At 41.7% G+C, this 21,628-nt stretch overlaps 2 protein-coding genes across 2 annotated transcripts; both read left to right on the top strand.

Moving 5' to 3' along the window:
- The first annotated feature begins 715 nt into the window (after window positions 1-715).
- On the top strand, window positions 716-13,592 carry tfcp2 (transcription factor CP2). The gene is made up of 16 exons (XM_079225943.1): window positions 716-832; window positions 1,157-1,343; window positions 3,798-3,949; window positions 5,229-5,305; window positions 5,448-5,553; window positions 5,825-5,931; window positions 6,212-6,364; window positions 6,482-6,592; window positions 7,293-7,381; window positions 7,572-7,623; window positions 8,884-8,977; window positions 9,510-9,600; window positions 9,700-9,806; window positions 11,436-11,578; window positions 12,197-12,248; window positions 12,377-13,592. The coding sequence occupies exons 2-16, from the start codon at window positions 1,222-1,224 to the stop codon at window positions 12,412-12,414; spliced, it is 1,494 nt and encodes a 497-aa protein (XP_079082069.1). The 5' UTR covers window positions 716-832; window positions 1,157-1,221; the 3' UTR covers window positions 12,415-13,592.
- Window positions 13,593-14,504: 912 nt separating this feature from the next.
- csrnp2 (cysteine-serine-rich nuclear protein 2) lies at window positions 14,505-20,398 on the top strand (the record flags this gene model as incomplete). The annotated part of the gene is made up of 5 exons (XM_079226539.1): window positions 14,505-14,622; window positions 16,618-16,790; window positions 16,927-17,189; window positions 18,363-18,659; window positions 19,562-20,398. Exons 2-5 carry the CDS (start codon window positions 16,631-16,633, stop codon window positions 20,396-20,398), a joined length of 1,557 nt encoding a protein of 518 aa, XP_079082665.1. The 5' UTR covers window positions 14,505-14,622; window positions 16,618-16,630.
- Window positions 20,399-21,628: the final 1,230 nt, after the last annotated feature.

Below are 21,628 nucleotides of genomic sequence, written 5' to 3'. Positions count from 1 at the left end.
ATGGGCTTATTTTGTAATGGACATGCAGTGTACCTACACATACAACATGATGAATATTACAAAGTTCTTGCTATAATATGTGTTTTCCTTCATGTTCAATATGGGAGGACAATACATAGTATTGTTTAATATACTAAGTTCTTAATAGAGAAAATAAGAGCTAAATTATAATAATAAAAAAATGATAGTCATTTGACTCTGCAAAGCACATAAAGAGTTCAGGTCTTTGCAAGAAAAGAGAAAAAGGGAAGTTGGATGCTTTTTGTCATTTCCTGTCAGATAAATAAACCCTGGTTTTATTAATCACTCCTCGTTGTTGTGTATTGATATATTTCATCATTTGCAATCATTGTAGTTGACAGTGACCCCTGGTCTACATTAAAAAATGGGTTGTTTTTCAAAGTAAAATAGCATTTCTAAAAGCAGGAAACTCCCTCGTTCAACCTCATGTTGTACCGGCCACAAGCGATGGGTGGCGGTAATGAGCGCCAACGTTCTTTGCTCGCACTAGGAAATAATAACACGAAGAAGACAGACGGAAAGTACAGCAGCTCCTGTTCCTTACGAAGCTAGATAAACAAACAAAAGCAAGACATTTCATGACATACATGTAGGAGTCTGAGCTCATTTGGACGTGTCTATATCCAGATATGTCTATCAGGAGCAACTTGTTCCCGTGAATCCCCAATAAGTGAGGCAAAGCAGGGCTAGCATCCTTCTCGCTCAGTGGTTAGCTCGTCATGTTTATTTTAGTGCTGGGGCGAAGGAGCGCGACATGATGGCATGAAACTGTCGCACTGTTAGCAAGTAGCTATCCTCCGCTCACCTAAAGGTATGTGGGGTTTATTTGTATTTTATTACGTTATTTAACTAAATAGAAAGTTAACAAATATATAATATTTCTTTCCATAGTTTGTTTATATTTTAACAGCGCACGGTTGCACTAAACGCGTGTGACGTTACCGTTTCCCTCAGTAGCTGTGCATTGTTCAGCATAAAAACCTGTTACGTTTCTGTCAATTGCGTCAACCTGCTGTTTGATCCATGTGTCTTGTTCTAGTTGGGTACGCTCTTCGATTAAACATCCACATGTTGCTCTATTTTCACGATTCCACATTCAATGAAAGATAAACTTATTATTTCACTTTTCCGGAAGGTTGTGGGGCACTTGGCGCAAGTTTAAACCGCAACTGCACTCCGAAAGATCAGCTAATCGCCACCATGGCATGGGCTCTGAAGTTGCCCCTCACGGACGAGGTGATCGAGTCCGGACTGGTCCAGGACTTTGATGCCAGTCTGTCGGGCATTGGCCAGGAGCTCGGCGCTGGGGCATACAGCATGAGGTACTGCACGAGTCATGCTCTTTACGTCTGCTGTTGGGCAGTAATAGTGCTGCAAGTGATACGATATTCACCAAAAGATTGTCATCTGATTTAATTTGTGACTATTTCAATACAGGCTTTACATTCAATACATAATGTAAATCTACCTCCAAAGTGAATCCACCTCCAATCCTCACTTTTTAATATTTTTTAATATCTTTTTATCTTTTTATTTTTGTCATGTATATTTTTTTCAAACAGTTATTTTCAAAATCCCGTCATTTGCAGAGAACATATTCTGTCACTTATATGTGGACCAGACTGGAGATTCTATATAAAGGTATTTGATATGATGGGTGTTGTGTCCACACGTATTCAAACCCCTTCACCTTTTTATGTTGCAGACATATCCTAAAATCCTTGTCAATCATCACTCAATGAATACAACGAAGAAGCAAAAACAGGATTATTTATTTTATTTTAAATGAGCAAATATATTAAAATCAACAAAAACTGAAATATAACATTTACACAACTATTCAGACCCTTTGCTATAACACTTGAATTTCAGTTCCTACACATTGATTGGAGACGACCTGTGGTAAATTAAATTGAACGGACATGATTTGGAAAGGCACACACCTGTCTATATATAGACTCACAGCTGGCAGTGCATAGTGCAAAAACCAAGCCAAGAGGTGGAAGGAACAGCCTGCACAGCTCAGACACAAAATTGTGTCAAGGCACAGATCTAGGGAAGGATACAAAAAAGTCTGCTGCATTGAAGGTTCTCAAGAGTACAGTGGCCTCCATAAGTCTTAAGTTGAAGAAATGCGGAACAACCAGGACTCAACCTAGAGCTGGCTGCATGGCCAAACTGGGCACTCAGCCTTTTTAACCCTCTTAACCCCAACATTTGCTGGCGGGACTAAAAAGCACGTTTTCTTGAGACAATTGCCAAAACTACAGTTATTTATAGCCAGAAGCTGTAATTTTTTTTAAAATTATTGTCAGATTTTCATCTTTGTTATGGTCCTTGAACACATCACATGCAACAAATGCTTCGGTCAGAAAAAGCATCCTAAGTAAAGCTTAAAATGTAATCAAAAACACTTTATTTGACATGCCTCATTGATGTCTTGCCCCAAATAATGGGTTAAAAAAAATCCCTGAAACTGCTTGGAGTTAAGAGGGGTGACGACATAGACCCTGATCTCTGGCAGAGCTCCAGAGATCCTGTGTGGAGAAACTTCAGAAGGACAACAATCACTGCAAACTCCACCGACCTTGGCTTTACATTAGAGTGAACAGACAGAAGTCCTACTCAAGAGCCCTTTAGGTGCTTTTTTTTTGCTAACTCCAATCTGGCTTTCATTGAGTGTGAGAAACATGATTCTCTTGTCTGCTGAAATCAAGATTACACTGTTTAGCCTCAATTCTAAGCCTCTGGTCCGGAGAAAACAAGGCCCCACTCATCACATGCCTGTAACCATCCCAACGGTGAAGTATGGTGTTGGTGGCAGCATCCTGCTGTGGGCTGTTTTTCAGTGGCAATGTTTAGGGACAGCTGAATGGAGCAAGGTGCAGACAAATCCTGAATTAAAACTAGGTCCAATCCTTAAATCCAGGTGTGCAGAGCTGGTTGTGTCATAGCCGAGAAGACTTGATGCTGTAATCGCTGCCAAAGGTGCTTTAACTAAGTGCTGAGTCAAGGTGTCTGAATACCTATTGTCAAAGTTTTATATTTTAGTTGTATGTTCTGTATGTGAAGTCCTGCACTTAGTGATGGCTGAGTGGAAAATATGCTGTATATGTGCAGATGAATTGCAAAGATTGGTGACTATCAGACAAAGAATACTACTTGATGAAATTTGAGTGGGGCATTCGACTTGTCCACACTACTATGTTTGCACTACTTTTCCATTGTGCCACTATGCAGCATACTACTGATACATCAATTTAAATAGATCTGCACACTGCTGTTTTTTTGGGGGTATTTTTTAAAGAGTTTAAAGTCTAAATATATATTTATGATGTTTGTGCTCTTTTTTTTAATGATGGCAATTATGTGAAATACACTTAGGGTTTACTGACTCAAGTGCTTTGCTTTGCTAGAGAAAGATTCCTCTGTATTGTTCCCTTTCTTGGCTGGTTAAGTGCTCTGTTAAATGATACTGTTCAAGCTACAAAGTGCATGCTTGTTCCTGAAATTCCTCTGTTGAGGAGCTATGAGATGCTGACTTGGTATTTAGTGGTGTTGGTGTCCTAGTTGCCTCCAATATACTTAATCAACTGCAAAGCAGACTAATGCAATAAACCGGCATTCAGCCTCAAGTGTTGTCAGACTCTCCATTTGACTCAACACTTTTTTTTTTATCATGAGGTGGAAAATATTCCGTTCTTACAATCAAATATCAGCATTACATCGTCATGGCAGCTCACTAATAGTGTTGTTCTTCTGTCTCTGTTCCCCAGTGACGTGCTTGCCCTCCCCATCTTCAAACAGGAGGAGTCCAACCTGCCTCCAGACTCCGACAACAAGATCCTACCCTTTCAGTATGTTCTGTGTGCAGCTACCTCGCCAGCCATTAAACTGCATGATGAAACACTCACCTACCTCAACCAAGGTCAGCATCAGGATCCCTGCCACACTGCACTTTTCAAATCTATGTAAATGTTTCAATATCAAGGGGTGCTTCAAGGGCTAATTCACAAAAGGATAGCATGGCTTTTGCAGCTGCTAATCCTGTACAAATGACAAAAACAGATTGTGATTCTTAAAGCACCCGTTAAGGGTGAAATGCACTCCTACCTGTGCTGCCAAGTGCTCATATGCTATTGCAATCATTTAAATGAGCTATTATGTATACAATTGGGGCACAATAGGCCCCTTTCTGTGCAAATGAGCCCCTTTGCAAAAACCACGAAGATCGGCACCAATAGCTACAGTGAAGTTATTAGCCTCTTCAGAAAGATGGTGGTAACTGAAGCGCAGAAAGGGTGTCCGCCAAGATTAATTATTGTGGGATGCAGTGGCGGAATGCAATGGCAGTTGTTTCATAAAAAAGTGTGTTTAAATAATCAATGACGGTATGCTAGTGTGCCTTGTGCGTAGCTGCATACAACTTACTAACTTATCGTTTCTGTAAATCTCTTGAAATAAGAGAATATTATTCATTAAAAATGTATAATTTCCCCCACGCGCAGTGGCTTATGTGGGCACAATGAAAGGAGTGTGAGTCCGAGCACAGCCCGGTCTTTATGGGCCGGTTCTAATCGACTCAATGTTCCTGGCTCTGGCTGACTCGCATCTGAAGCATTGGCCTCAAGTGCACTTCTACTTTGCAACACGGACACACAAAAAGGGCAATTGCACTCCGCTGCAAAACGTTATGGCCATGTTTACACTTTATTTTCATTATCGCAATGTCTTTGTGAATACAACTTTGAGACGAGGCAATAGCAAATGATGCACAGTTCATGGTGCTATCAACGGCCGCAAACCATTCTTTTTTAATTCGCCCTTCAGTTGCCTTTTGATATTTATTCTAGATATTCTATTAACTGGTTGACTGTATATCTTCATAGACACATTTAATGACTGGAAATTAGGGATAGGGGGGCAAAATCTAAATGGCAATTCAGCCTGTTTGTTAGTTTAATAATTTAGGGGTATATTTTTCTTTTGTGATACACAATCATGACTATCTTGTTTATGTGGTACAGCTGAATTGGCTTTATTTAATGTCATTCTGTTACCATGGTCAATGTACTTCACCATGATAACATATCCTATTGCTAAATAAATGAACTATATGTAAATTATGCATTATTATGATTAGTATAGCTTCAATGGTTGGATTTTAATTGTAAATATTTATTCACTGTATGGATTTTTTATTGCAGGGCAGTCCTATGAAATTAGAATGCTTGACAATGGTAAAATTGGGGAACTTCCAGAAATCACTGACAAAATGGTGAAGGTAAGATTCAGACACGCACACGCATACATGATGACGTATTTGCACAGGACCGTGGGGACAAATCAACATTCACATATTACCTTCAATAGCATTATCACGATCTGCCTAATTCTTTCTAAAAAGGAATCTCATTAAATTTCAGAGCATCATCCGCGTGGTGTTTCATGACAGACGACTTCAGTACACAGAGCACCAGCAGCTGGAGGGCTGGCGCTGGAACAGGCCCGGAGATCGCATCCTCGACCTGGGTGAGCACGAAATGAAAAATGCTGGTCTACTTTGATGGCTTAAGAAGGTTCTGGTTCTTATCTAGTGTATTGGATTTGTGTGTGGAAAGATTTGTTGCTGTGCAGCCTTGTATGCATGTTAACCATCCAGTAGTTTTCGGGATAAATTCAGGATGTTGACTGTTGGCCTGAACTATAAGTGCAGGGTTTAGACATTGGCAATATTATCGAGAAGATGGTGTGCATCAAGAACTCTTTTGATAACCGCCTGTTTTACATTGATCCATTGCAGATATCCCCATGTCCGTCGGCATAATCGACCCCCGGGCTAACCCTACTCAGCTTAACACTGTGGAGTTCCTTTGGGACCCATCAAAAAGAACCTCAGTTTTTATCCAGGTAGCATGACAGACAACACTTTGGTTTTCCTTAATTACTTTCATTCATTAAAAGACAACATCAGTAACCTGAGGCAATTGTAATCATTTTGGCATCATAAATCTAAGCTTGTTAACATTCAGTTCACTTGACATTTTGCACAAACAGAATAGATGCCATTCTGCAAGCAGTAATTACTAATAATGTTTTGTAATGCAGTTTATTTCTGTATTTGAGTTTATGTTTTTGTCGTCATTCTTGTGCAGACTTTTATTTTATTTTAAATTCCTTTCCTTTTTAGGTACACTGCATCAGCACAGAGTTCACCATGCGCAAGCATGGAGGAGAAAAGGGTGTCCCTTTCCGAATCCAGATAGACACGTTTAAAGAGAATGAGAATGAAGAGTACACAGAACACCTCCACTCTGCCTCCTGCCAGTTCAAAGTCTTCAAGGTGAGGGGAATGAGAGAGAGAGGCCAAAAGTGACAGAAACAACATTGATGTACTGCAATGCAAATATTTTGTTCTCTATGACCACCACCTGAATTGTTTCCACATGACCTGTTTCAGCCTAAAGGTGCAGACAGAAAGCAGAAGACTGACAGGGAGAAGATGGAGAAGAGGGCGCCACAGGAGAAGGAAAAGTATCAGTCCTCCTATGAAACCACAATCCTGACAGAGGTTAGCACATTACTAATGTGTGAAAGGGATGCATGATTAGATAAATAAACAAGTCATTAAAATTATTGACTTGTTTATTCAGCCGTGCCCAGCTGTTAAACGGCTGATCTAGACTATGACTCAGGGCACTGAAAACGCAGGTAGAAATCCACTGAGATGTATATATATGTGTGTGTGTGTGTGTGTGTGTGTGTGTGTGTGTGTGTGTGTGTGTGTGTGTGTGTGTGTGTGTGTGTGTGTGTGTGTGTGTGTGTGTGTAAGTAATAAATAAATAAATATATATATATATTACATATATACACACGGTTTATATTGTCTTAATTTGTATTTGTCCACCACGTTGCACTGCACTTTTACTGCTTCTCTTTTGCACTCTGATCAGATACTAAACTACATTTCGTTGTCCTAGTACTTGTACTCTGTGCAATGACAATAAAGTTGAATCTGAATCTGAAAAAGGTCAATGCAGTGTACAGACCCTGCTGCAGTTAAATGAGAGATTTTCCAAAAGGGACTCTGATACCTGGAAACACTGTTGCCACTGTTGTCCACAGGGACCGCCAAAATCAACACAAGATGAATAGTTCTCGTAGTAGCTTTAAATGTAAGGGAAAGCTGCAGATTGTAACTAGTGGCAGCATAAATATGTTTGGTAGGTTATCTGTATGCAAACAATATCAAAAGTGTTGTTCTCTTGCAGTGCTGCCCCTGGCCCGAGGTCACATACGTCAGCAACTCTCCATCTCCTGGCTTCAATACCACACCCAACAGCTTCACAGTGCCAGAAGGGTACAAGTGTTTCACAAAACCTGCCAATGCTTCATGATTAACACTCCTTGAATGTAATCAACCATGAAATACACACAGTAGTTTAGTGGTTTTGGTTGGTAGGGAACACACCTGATGTTTAGATTCTTCTAACTCTGGATTTCTGAATTCTTACATGGTTCTAACATGGTACGTTCTTCATCCTTTTTAGAAATGGATCGCCAACCCACCAGCCTGAGCCTGTTGTCGTTCAGGTAGTAGATGTAAGTTCAAGTGCATATTCACTGCCCGGCTACCTCTCTGAACCACTGCATAGTAATACTGACAAATGCAAAACTAGTAGATAATCTCAGGCCTAACCCTTAATAATGATGGACCAAAAACACAAGTTCAGCTCTTTTATTTGTGTTACAGGGAACCAGCTAATTATTCTATGTGTCTATGTTTTAACCTCGAAAGACAACTTGATAGACCATTTCATATTGTACATGCAATATATTTGGGCAGATGTCGAGCTTGCACCTACTAAAATATAAAGACGCCATTATAGGTGGGCGATGTCACCCAAGTAGGATTAGTTTTGATTAATACATATTTTAGAATGAAAGAATGACTTTAAATTTTTTTTTACAAAAAATAATAATTCAAAGCAGCAGGTTTCATTCAAGCTTCACAAAGCCTCTCAAAGTCACTTCACTTGGTTTAATTTGTCTGACTGGAAGGACTGAGGCCTCTCACAAACTTGTTTCATCATGACAATGTTTGCAGTATTTCAGGATATGCACTCTCCAAATCCTGCCAGTCATATTTTGGCTATTTGGAACATGGTTCAAAAGCTTAATTTAAAAATCCAGCAAGTTTGGACAAATTGTCATTGTTTCATGGCCTATTTTGCTCCAGGACCATGCACATGTTTAGAATTAGTGGCTCCCCTTATTGAGTGATGTTCAAAATAGCTTTACACACCCTCTTCAACACTTTCATGAAACCTATCCTCCAAGTATGTTTTGATGAGACAAAGAAATTCTGATTTACAGTTTGATATGTGTTGTGCTATTTTAGTGCCACCTAGTGGAAACTTGCAGTGTATGTTTCAGGTACATCTGTAGACATATCCTAATAGTGTTGTGATGATTGGACCAATGTTTTGACTCTGGTCCAGTTATGGGCTGAGCCATGTCAATATCTTAAAAACTAAATAATATATTTAAAATATTTTTGATATCCAATAAGGAGCCACAGACAAGTTGGTGACAATTACAAGAACGGTTTAGGAGGCCGTTTCCAGATCCTATAGGTTTTTTCTTTTTTTTTTTTTTACAGGAATATCACGATTTAGTCAAATCTGCCAATTTTGTTGTGTTGTTAGATGTCATTTTAAATGTTTTCTCATAGGACAGTATGAATAGTATGGCATGAGGTCATTTCAGATAATGGCAGTAATTTCATATGTGACTCGTACAAGCTAACTCTGAGATATCATTTGAGAATTTTGCAATTAAATGTTTAATTTTTTCCCTCAGAATTTGTTACCCACAGCAACACCACAGGATGCACAACAGTGGCTTTTAAGAAACCGCTTCTCACCCTTCTGTCGGCTCTTCACCAGCTTCTCAGGTAGTCTGGCTTTTAAATACAGACTTGCAAATTAACAGCTTTCCTTCAGAGGCCCCCTCTGACTTCCTCTAAACAGCTGGACAACAACAGCCCCTGTTCATTCCATCCCTATTACTTGTTTTCACTCCAGCTGCATGAATGAATGAAGACATACATCCACACAGAGTTTAAAACAGTTTTTTCAGTGTTCTAAAACTCTGGCAAAGTATGAACACTCAGTGTAAATGTAGCAAAAGATATGCGTTTTAAAATGGAAACATAGTAGTGTGGACATGGCCTTAGTGTCCTTTAGCAAGACACTAAATCCCTGCCAACCCCTCGGACTGTGGTCTGTAGGTGAGCCTGTATGGGGACCTCCCTCGTGGTAGGATAAGTGAAAGATGAATCCTTTACTTGCATTTATGACATGATATTTTGATAATCTTTCTGCACATTTGGCAACTGCTGGAGCCCCCAAAACCAACTTGTAATGTGTAATTCTTAGAGGGAAGGGTGTTATGCTCTAAAGCAAGGTCTTGTTTTTGTGTCCCAGGGGCAGATATGTTGAAGCTGACCCGGGAGGATGTCATCCAGATCTGTGGGCCAGCTGATGGTATAAGACTCTTCAATGCACTGAAGGGACGGTGGGTCTTCTTTAATCAAATCCCATCTTACAAAATGTCAACTTCCTAATGTATCACAAATGAAAGGTTTGTTATTTTCTCTCTGGATGCTGTTGACAGGGTGGTGCGCCCGAGGCTGACCATTTACGTTTGCCAGGAGTCTCAGCAGGCGAGGGAGCAGCAACCGAAACATGAAAACGGAGATGCTGCAGCGAACACTTTCTTTGGTCAGTGCATGCTCATGCCACCACATCCATCAAACATTGCAATAATAAGAAAAGCAATATTAGTATGAATATCCTCAAATACATGAAACAATTTGACAATATATTGTCTGATATGTAGTCATTGCTTTAAAACAAAATTATCCCACTGGCCTTCACAGTCATCAATTGAATAAGAAACAGCTGTTTCCAAGACTGTGACGTTTTATCTTGAATTTCCTTTTGCTGACATTTAAAGTCATACTTAAACATTTTGAGAAATATTGGAAAGATTAGCCTTCTTTCTGAGAGTTAAATAAGAAGATTGATGCTAATATGATGTCTGGACAGTACATTTTAATTGTAATGACAATGCTTATAGTCCTGCCATCACCGTGAGGGGGCCATTTAACCAGCCGAGACTGTGACCGTGTCTTAGAAATACTTGGGCATCCAAAGAGGGGGAGGTCTACTGTTCCGTGAATGCCATATGAGAGCAGTGCAGAGTGGCGGCCATGAGCAAGCCAGCGGGGCACACATGCTTAGACTCTCATGCATCAACATGCACTTATGACTGGCTAGGTAAACAAAACGCAGACCAGCTCTGATTTCAACAAACAAGGAGGGAGAGCTACTTAATTTATCTGCTCAGGATGCCATTACTCCACATGATCTTAACATGCTCTCAATGTTGTATAGACAATCACATCTGACAAACTCATGGTTATTAGAGGCGGACAAATGAGAACAAACACCACAAGATATCAGAAAGTTGCAAAGCAGCAGTGAGACCAACATGTTTTTCTCTTCAGATAAAAGAAACAGGATTCGTTACATTTAGAGATATAACTTTTTAATTATTGAACTTAAGATGTGCAGATTGTGATACCTTTGAACTGCACTAACTGGCCAAGCTAACTGGCTGCTGACTGTAACTTCATACTTACCATACAAACATTATAATTGCTCTTGTCATCCATGCCACTCATGGCAAAGAACAAATAAGCGCATATTTAAAACGTCAAACTTTTCCTTCTAATTGAACTGTATCTCTCTGCACTATTCTTTTTATTCTGCTGTGGTAGCTGCTCATGCCTTCTACTTTGTTCTTGAATTATTGTCCAACACGTTGACGTAGCTTTTAAACAAAAATGCATCACTTGCTGTGCAGAAGGTGGATTTTCATTTACAGAATAAGAGAATAAAGGAGCTATATTTAACAATCTAAACAATAATATAACAATGAACAACTGTTATATATGTAAAGATATAGTGGAGTAATGTCTATATGAGCAGATAATTAAGTCTGTCCCTCTGTGCGTGTGTTGTTATCCGAGCTTCTCCGGCCGAGAGTGCTTTCGGGGAGTGTTGGTGCATGTTAGCTTACCGCCGCTGCCCTGCTCTGCCCTGCCCTGCCCTCGTACGGCCGTCCTGACCCACGGTGTTGTCATTCAAGCGTCCACCTTGTGTACACTATTAGTGGGGTGTTCGCTGTGAGCCACCGGCTCTCCATCGAAATGTTGAGAGGCAATTAAAATGCTCCCAATCTTAAATCTTGCACCTTTTTAATCTCCCTAAATTCATATTGTCATCGCAACACATACTTGAGTGAGAAATATAAACGTGTGCTTTTGTACCTGTTCTTCTCTGCAGTATATCATGCCATCTACCTGGAGGACCTCACTGCTGCTGAGCTGACAGAGAAGCTCGCTCAGCTCTTCAACATCTCACCCAGGCAGATAAATCAGATCTTCAAACAGGGTCCCACTGGCATCCATGTGCTAGTCAGCGACGAGGCAAGTAATCCTTCTGCTCGCTGCCTGTAAACTGAGTATACACTGTACGATTTCATAAATGTTGTGGTTTCATTCCAACTGTAACTCATACATCTGCAGTGTAAAGCCAAGGCTCACATTGTATTTGCTCACACTGTATGTGTAAAATAGAAATATAAAACGGCCCGTCAATAAAGATTTGTTTGAAAGCTCCAAGGCAGGTAGAAGTTTGTCTGCCAGCAGATGTTTGTAACGTTACACCAGCAGGGCTCACACACATTAATGCTAACAAGGCAGCAACGTGCTGCCTTGATGATCATCTATGCCACCCTGATGCAACGGGCAACCTGGCCTCCATATTTTCTGTCCCAATGACGCGTTGTGTCGCCATGATAATTTCAGAAGCTGTGTTTGCCACACCGTGCAGAATCGGTGCGATAAAAGGCCCTTACCTTAGCAAATCCACTTCAACTGTGCCAGAGCCTGACGACGACCGACCAAAGTTTCTGAAATTTCTGTCACTTACACATTTTAGTCACAGATGATGCCAAACTGATGGACTAGGTGTCATTACACACGCTAGCAAACAACGTTAGCTTGTTTCCCTCCGACATTAAACATTTACACTCTTTTTAACAGATGATTCAGAACTTCCAGGATGAAGTATGTTTCGTTTTGGACACAATGAAAGGTAATTGAGTGTGGCATTAATGTGTGTCTATATTTAACGTGGAGCCTTGATGAACTTATCATTGCAAGTTTATTTATAACGCCCTCCTCTGCTATGTTTTTTTTTCCTTCTTTCCCTTTTCTTTCCAGATGACATAAACGATGGCTACCACATCATCTTGAAGTGAATGCTGCGCAGGAGAATAGCGTTGTTTTCTCCTTTTAGACCCGATCCAGTCAACTCCTCTAGTGCTTCATATTCTTCACTGTTCCTGGAGTACGTGGGGACGCCCCCTGAGAAACGTCTTGAGGCTGCTAAGAAGACCATGTGACTGAAGCACCGGGCCCTCTCCTCACTCTACCTTGTTGTCTTACTTTTGAGGTAGTGACTGTTACCACAGTGAAGTGAACAATCTTCTTGTCATCCTACCATTGTCTCCCTTACATGGTTGCGTTTTCCTTGGTTGCTTATGTCTCGTGAAAGAGGTTTACGGCACTACATCTGCTATCACTGTTTATTTGTTATCTGGTGCGCCAAAGCTCTGTGCTTCAGAAACAGTTTGTCATCTCTTTTAAAAACCAACAACCAAATATGCAAAAAAAGAATAATGATATCAGCCACTAAAGAGTTACTCTGACAGTACTTGACTTTCAGCCTGCAATGCAGCGCGATTGCTCCTCTTCATGCTGGGTTGGCTTTCTGGGATCCACTGAAGCCAGTCTGCAAGAAACACAGTTTAGCTAACACAATCACAGTCGCATCAAAGAATCACAAGAGACATAAAATCAGTTATCAGGACATTAAGAAAAAACGTTGGAATCCAGCTGTCCTCAATTACATCTGTGAGTCCTTTGAAAGCGAACAATGTCAGTCTTTCACTAGTTTTAAATGTTACTTTTGAGGAGGGAGAAGCTTTTCCTAGACTCCCAGACACTGTTAAATCCTTGTAGTTGGTGTAGAGTGTTACCTATGGAGCTTGAATGATAATGGAACACTTTCTGTGTTCGTCATCTCAGTGGCCACACCAGCAAACTGTCTCCTGTTCATGTGGTTTAAACTTTATTTGTAAATAGATCATTATTTTAAAAATGTTTTCATAAATAATGATGTGTTTCTTTGGCAGTTAAAAAAAAATATTTTAACCAATTATTGTTTTCGGATGTTACCACATTCAAATACTAATACATGTCATGGAGCTGCATGTGAAAATACATGGTTAGTTTATGTTCAGTCCATTGTACTGCTTTCATGAAATTGATAGCTTGACATTTTAGATACCAATTTTAGCCCCATGCAGCGTTATTAAAATGTGTCCTTGAGGTGTTTGAAAAGAAATAAATAATTGGATTTTTTTTATTTTTTAAACTATCGTAGTTCTTTATGGAAAACGGTGTCATTTTAATTAATGAATATTATTAAAAGCAAATGTTTGCCTTTCCTGGTTAGATGTGCAGTATATGCACATGTAATTTGTGTTGCCATATAAACTGTAGCTTTAACATTACATACTGTAAATCAGTCAGGTTTATGTTAAATGCTTTCTTATTTTACACGTCTGTTTCTGAACCATATGAACAAAGAAGCAGGAGAAAAAAGTAGAATCACTCCATTTCCCAGCATGCCCCAGCGTAGGGCATGCCTGTGATGTCACAATAAGTATATATACGGCTACAGGGAAGAATTTCTTCCTCCATTGTTACATTGTAACAAACCGGGCCGGGGCGAAGCCGAGACGGGGAGAAAGGCGTCTTCTCGGTCCAACATTTGCAACATTTTGACACCAATCTTAAGAAAGGAGGGAGAGAGGGGGAAAAAAAGCTAGCCAATTTCCGCGTTTAATGCGAGACAACGGCGAAATAAGCACCGCCGACTGAACCCGCCCCGGCGAGAAAAAGGATAAACGAACACAGATGTCAACGGATTTCTCCATCGCAAGCAATTTTTTTACATCAGGAAGATAACGACATTCGGCTCCTGTACATTATTCACGTTGCACCGAAAAATGTTGGGAAGTAAACCGCAGCTGATCATATGACGTTCCCTCTTTCTGCAGTTGGTCCTTTAAATAGATAGGCATGCAACATTTGAATAAAACATGCAGGTCTAACACACAGCTCCTGCTTTCTTTCTCCGCGACACATCAGTGTGCAGAACAATGAGCATGGAGCCGAAGTAGCCTAATATAGTCAGATTTTAAAGTGTTGCAAATTGACAGTCACGTAAGCTTTCGGCCAGACTACTTTAGGTTACCGTTGCACCACGGTTGCAGTCCGGATACTCGGTTTTGACACACAAAAGCAACTCATAGGGCGTTGAAAGATTGATGTGCAGCTAACATTGGGAAGGGACACGACCTACGAGTTGGTTGGAATAAGGGTCTCTGTTTCTGCCCCAGGTAAGAGACTTTAGTATTTCATTAGCGGTTTGCTATTGTGTTTTCTTTATGTCTGTGTGTGTGTGTGTGTGTGTGTGTGTAAAGCTGGTAAACTGGAGAGAGGGCGGTTGAGCTGTTGCCTATTAGACTGATTATATCCAACCTCCCCCAACGCAGTCAGTTGCTGCATGTACACAGTTGACCAAATACCTCGCCGACACTGCACATCCCTGAAGTGAAAAACGTTATACTACGAAGTCACAGTTGTCTGTAAGCTACTGTTCAACTCTGTCCTTAAAGGAACAGGAGGGCGAGTCTGATTTTCACAAGGGAAATGAGCCTCCTGCCATCAAAATCCAGCCTCTGCTCTATTTGCCCCATTAATGTTGGAGTCCCCAGGTGGAAAATGGTTCACATTCATGCTACAAGCATAATAGCATCTCGACTGAACATTTGAGACATTGCAGCCCCTTCAGGTGTGTTCAATAAAATATAGTTGAAAAAAACATGGATGAAAAATCCACATTAAAACTGAATTTGTGTACAGTTTGAATGATGAACAATACAACTACAGCATCCACCCTATGCATCAACACATGAATTAAACGACGGTGGTGCCATAGCTTTAGTTAGAGATATCACATCCTATTTTCTTATTTGTTCTCCTTTTACTTGTTCACACACGGCTGCAGCAGTTGTTTAATTATTCACTGTACTCAGAGCAGTTCCAGGAACTGTCTCTCTGTGACATCTTTCCAACATTGTCTCTCTATTACGCTTCAGGACAAACTACACTATACCATAGTATACCAATGTTCCATATTAGTCGTTTTTAAGGCTGGAAAATGCCTAATTTTGAGTTGACCCAATTAGGAATGAAGATGCAGCACGTTGCTGTGTGACATGTTAACCCAGACCCATTTAAACATGTGCCTCATACGGATGTTGAGTTGCATAGTAAACTAGTAATTACCTTTTGGAAGTGCCTTGTTCTTAGGGGATACTAATATGATGAGCTGACGCATGGGCACACTGTCTTTATGGAAAGCTGTCATGATTTCTCATTTATTTGAATTGAAAATACAAACCTTTGTGAAATGCAGTTTGACCACAGACCATAATATAACATGCTGCCTCCATTCACCTTGGTTGACCTCAACCTGCCGGTGAGATTGATCGTCTTAGCTTTCTGATTGACCTATATCGACCCCCTCTGCATTGCTCATAGCAGAACTATATGCGAGTGAAAAGCCAGCGAGATCATTTTTTTCCGAGGCTCTGCGTGTTAACCATGCTTGCCTAGTTGCCATGGTGACGTTTCTAGACTAGATGGTTTCAAAGTAGGATTTCATGTGAGACGTGGGGGGGTGAGGAGTGGGGGGGCAGAGGGAGGAAATGATGGAGCTGGAATACAGATGAAAGGAGCCCAAACAGCTGATGTTACCTTTTTGTTTCTGCATGGCATTGACAGCTTTCCTGACACAGGAACAGTTTGGCTTTAAGGTGTTCAATTAGTAAATATTACACGGCACCAACACACGTTATACACGCTGCCTCTCATAGATAAAAGGGTTTGAGTTATCCACCAGGAACTGCACTTTTTCCACGTCTTTTGGTTCTCATTTAGTGGAGAACGAGTGTGTTATCTGTGAAGGTGGATTATGAGTCAAAGGGCCCCTGGGCACAGACATGCAAAAGGCCCCAGCACCTCTCCTACATAGGAGACATACAGACTTAACAATTATTTAGCCTCTTTCTGGTGTAATTTTGAGTCTCTGTAGTCATTTTTTATCTGTGTGTGTGTGGTTATTTTCTTTCTCTTTGTGTTCGTTTTGTCCCTTTTGTTAGTCGCTGTGAGTCTCTTTGTGAGTTTTATGTTTCTTTGTGTTCATTTTGAGTCTCTTCCTGGCTTGTGCGTGTCTCTTTGAGTGATATTTTGTGGTTGAACGCCCTGACACCTTGAGCCCCCGGCCCTGTACCCAGTTCAGTAACCCACTCATGCCTCTGTTCCCTCAGACACCACGTTTCCATGGAGGCAGGTTCGTCCCTCAGCCTCAAACGAAGATATGAAGAGGTGGACCACAGCTCTCCATTCTCCACACCTAAAGACTCCGACGATGACATTTCCAGCAGCGACAGCGCTGATAGCTGTGACAGCCTCAACCCCCCTTCCAGTACTGCATTTACCCGTAAGGAACAGCAGGAGACAGAAGTTAAAGGCAATACACTCTAAAACCCACTCAAAACAATTAATTAGCAAAAGTAGTTAGTTACGCATGTGTAACATTGCATCCCAAATGTCCCCCCCCCATTTCCCCACTTCAGCCACCTCCATCCTCAGACAGCACAAGCCGTCACCGAGGGGGAAACGGGTGCGTTTTGACGTGGTGACGGTGTATTACTTCCCCCGGCGACAAGGCTTCACCAGCGTGCCCAGCCAAGGGGGCAGCTCTCTGGGCATGGCCCGGCACCACTCCTCCATCAGGCACTACACGCTGGGCGAGTTCGCCCGCGAACAGGAAACAAGCCACCGGCACACGTTACGCGAGCACCTGCGCCAAGAGAAGCTTAACGCTCGCAAGATGAAGGTATGTTTCATTAGATCAAGGGGTCTTGTTTTGCTACACCGTGCGTTAGATGTCTTACAAAATGTCACGCACCATTGATTGATCAAGATAGCGTTTTGTAATGAGCCCTTTGTCCTGTTTCACTTGACATGACTTGACACGAAATTTGAAAGGGAAAATATTGTACTCTTTAATCTACTAGATATATCTGTTTAAATTACAGGTTTCTTTTCAGTTTAATATTTTACATAATCCGTCCAATGTGCTTCGTAACGTTACTACATAACCTCCCCTCAGTGAGTCTGCGACTTGCCGTACATTTTTTTTTTTACGAAAGTAGTCTGCTACAACGGTCGCAATGGCAAACATGAAAATGGCCGCTGCTCTGACCATCCTGCTACGTTGATTTGAATGTCCGGTCTTCTCCTATTTTATTTCTATGGGTAAAACTCTCCCAATTTTCATCAGAAAAAGTCCGAAGAAAATCTACACAGATTTATGCAGCGGAACTGTTTTATCTTCCTCCTACCTCATTAATTATCTCAAATCTCCCTAGATTTATCTTGTGAGAGGTCACAGCCCCTAAAATGGATTGGAAGCACTGGAATTAGCTCTCAAAATATTACGTCAATACAACCAAACCAGCTTCAACAGCAAAATGCTGCTTAGGAATCAGCTACAAGTCCCAGTATGCTGCAGAGCAAGTACTTTCTGGTGTTATACTTTGATTGAAGGGCTTTCACTTTCATCCAAATACTTTTACATTGTAGTGTTGATACTTTTACTTAAATAAAGGAACTTCAACATTCTATACATTGGTAGCTGTGTTGTAATCTTAATCTAACATTAGGCTCTTAATCACATTCACTCTCCTTTCAAACTGCTATAACTGGAGAAGTTGGAAAGGACAAATGAGTAGATTCATGTTTTTGTCACAAGAAAGAATTTCCATAGAGCCACATTTTTGGTTGAGTCATCCTTATTTCAGACCAAATACAGCCACTGCCCTTTAAATTATGGCTCTGGTTACAAAATGCAGTTCCTTGATTTCTCCGACATTGTCCATTTGAAGGTTTTAGTCTGGAATGATGAAGCTGTTTTTGAAGTCTTTAGGGTAATTATGATGCACTTGAGCTTTAAATAGGGATTCAGTCGCTTGCTTTCTCGAGCTCACGCTCTAACTGTCGTCCACAGCTGACGAGGAACGGCACGGTGGAGTGTGCTCAGGCGGACCTGCTGACTCTGGAGGACGTATCAGATGAGGACCTTGACGTGGACGAGATGGAGGTGGACGACTGTTTCTTCCTTCAGCCGCTGCCCACAAAGCGCCGCCGAGCCCTCCTGCGAGCCTCTGGCATCGCCCGCATCGATGCCCGGGAGAAAACCGAGCTCAGAACCATCCGGCTCTCACGGGAGGAATGCGGCTGCGACTGCCGCTTGTACTGCGACCCTCGGCACTGCGGCTGCAGCCAGGCTGGCATTAAGTGCCAGGTAAGGGGTTGGCTTGTCTGTGTGCCTGTGCAGAAAGAAGAGAGCCGCTGTGCAGTTTCCTGAGGCTCAAATGAGTCTTGAATGCTGCTGATAGCCAGACTTGAATCACATTTGAAGTCATGTGGAATTCATTTTTCAAAAGGCCTTTTTTCGGGCCCCCAAAATGATTTCTATGTGGCAGAGAACCGCCTAAAGGACCTTTTGTGCGTGTGCACTACAGTCATGGCAGATTTGACTGTTTCAATTTGGTAAAATGAATCAGCCGTCATTTGTTCTTTTTCTTGTTAGAAATTGTGAATGTTGTATTCAAAGTATTTCCGTATGATACAGGGCTGCAGCAAATCAAATTAATTTGCTGCAGAGATGACATATTTTTGTTGGACAACCCCAGAAGTTAGCATCACACTGGTTCCCTCAACAAAAAGCCAATGGGATTTTTCCTTTAGATTATTGCAGAAAATAAACTCTGTGGCAACTATTCTGATAGTAGATTAATAGTAAGTCATTTTACAAGCTAAACATTTGATGATTCAAATGTTCCAACTTTTTGAGCTATATATAAATAAATAATGCACAGGTACAGCCCAGGTATTGTTGAGGTTGTTGATAGTTGAACACCTGTTAGAGGAATCATAAAATTCTTTCAGATTAGGGAAAATAAACCTTTTGACTTTGTGAATGATCTTTCTCTTTTTCAAATTTCACTCCACCTCGACCCGACGTATTACACAGTAACCAGATATGATCTCTCTCTTCTGTCGGCAGTTCTGTGTCATCTGTCTTTGTCCTTTGCACATATAACTTGAACTCAAACTTATCTAAATTAGTCATTGAAGTGTTAACCTTCTCTTATTTAAATAAAATAGAACTGGAACTGAAATGATCTTGGCTTTTATCCCCAGGTGGATCGAATGTCATTCCCATGTGGCTGCTCCAGGGATGGCTGCGGCAACGGAGCGGGCCGCATCGAGTTCAACCCTCTACGTGTCAGAACTCACTACCTGCACACCATCATGAAGCTGGACCTGGAGAAAAGGAGGATGCTGATACAAGGGACTGGGGACCAGTACGCTGAATCTGACCAGATGTCCTCCCCCTCCTCCACTTGCCCCACTTCTCCGGCCCTATCCTCCGTCGCTTGCCTGGATTCTGAGCTGGAAGAGAGTGAGGTGCAGACAGTGGTGGAGGTTCAGGATCTGCTGGCAGAGCAGGACATTCTGGAGCGAGAAAACGAGACAGCCGTGTTGCACCTGCAGAGCGCGGAGGAGCAGGAGAGGAGGGAGAGGGAGGAGGCCGAGGGGGAGACAGTGCAGCAGGAGCTGGGCGCTGGGGGTCTGGCGGAGGTGCCGGGTGTGGAGCAGGTCCTCCTGCAGGGGCCTTTCCCCACGGGGGCCACTGTCCTCTGCATCACTGACAACCAGGAGGAGAGCCCTTCTGACCTCCTCAAAGACTCCACTTCTCTGCTCTACTATCAGCTCAGTCCCATAGAGCCTGGAGCCTTTGAGACCCAAGATTCAGGAGGAGATGAAAGGAAACAAGGAGGAAGAGAAGAGGAGTCAAAGCCTGAAGAGATCAACTGCAGGCAGAGTTTAGGCAAGTCTTTGACCAATGTGATTCTGTGCTCGGAGGAAGCCGTGGAGGAGAGGCCCTCGAGTCCCCAGCAGAGCCTCCCTCAAGTGCAGTGCCAACGGGAGTCGTGCTTGGAGGGAGAAGTACATCCACTGCCTCCTGAAGTTTAGTTCTAGCTTCTCTGCAGATATTTTGCACAATACCTTCATCTAAGATGGGAAAAAAATTAATACATGTTTCACATTTATTACTGCTATCATCAATAATTATTACAGGTTGCAATCTCTTGCAGTGACTGTCATTGAATTAGGTGGAGCATGTGGTCGAGTATTACAATACATGAGGGAAGGGGGATGCTGAAAGCACATACCGATCACTAAGTAATATGGAAGTAATATGGATGCAGTTACAAGGCAACAATGTACGTAATTCAGTTGGGGGAGATGAATGCGGCCTTAATGGAAAAAAACAACATGAAAACACTTGTGTGTAGGAGTCATTTGTCAATGAGAAGGTACAGCAAGTAGGGCTTTGTTAATTTCCAACGTAGCGAACAGAAAAACACAACGTATGAATGCTGACATAAGCCTTTTGTTTGATGATGTCGAACACTATCAACACTAAACGCACACTTTTTTTGCAGTGTGCAAGAAGCTGGTAACTTCAGGGCTCGACAGCAAGGGTTGCCAGGTTGCCATTGGCAACCATTTAGAGAAATTTGCAACCAATTCTTAACCTGTTCAAAATAGGGACAACAAACATTTTATAATATTTGTTGAATTAGTGATATTCAATTATTTCTGTTCGAGTCAGAATCAGACAATGCTGCACGTGACAATGGCGCACGTAGGTTTACTAGCATGCACACAGTCATCTCTTTTAGAGACACTGGTAAAGGACAGTGGACAGTTTGACTAACCCATCTACATCACAAATGAGTGTGCTAATTGATTAAACTGACAAAGAACCAGATGAACCTGAACGAAAAAGAAAATTAGCGAAGTATCCCAGCATCTTGGAGCTGGGCCAAGAATTATCCTGCAAAGCATGTACAACACCTCGATAGCCAACACATCAAGTCCACTAACTCAAAGCAACGCGGGCAGGTAGCTCAAAATCATATTGAGATGGAGGCTGCGAGAGCTGGCACACGAGCCGGTGATCCATTCGCAAGATTTTCATTATTAAGCTGGCGTATAAGTGCATCGCATCTTATACTCAAAATATTAAAATGGCAACCATATTTCCAGTTTCAGTAACCAGAAGCTGATGCCTGGTTGCCAGCCTGGCAACCACTTTTTTTAAAGTTAGTGTTGAGCCCTGTAATTTAGACACCCAACGGCTCACTTTCCATTGCAGCAAACATGTGCCATCAAGCCAAATGAAGGCCTCTGATAGTG

The sequence above is a fragment of the Taurulus bubalis genome (genome assembly GCF_910589615.1).
Source record: "Taurulus bubalis genome assembly, chromosome: 11".
NCBI classification, from domain to species: Eukaryota; Metazoa; Chordata; class Actinopteri; order Perciformes; family Cottidae; genus Taurulus; species Taurulus bubalis.
Note: the sequence above shows the minus strand (reverse complement) of the source record. Positions and strands in the feature narration are given on the sequence as shown.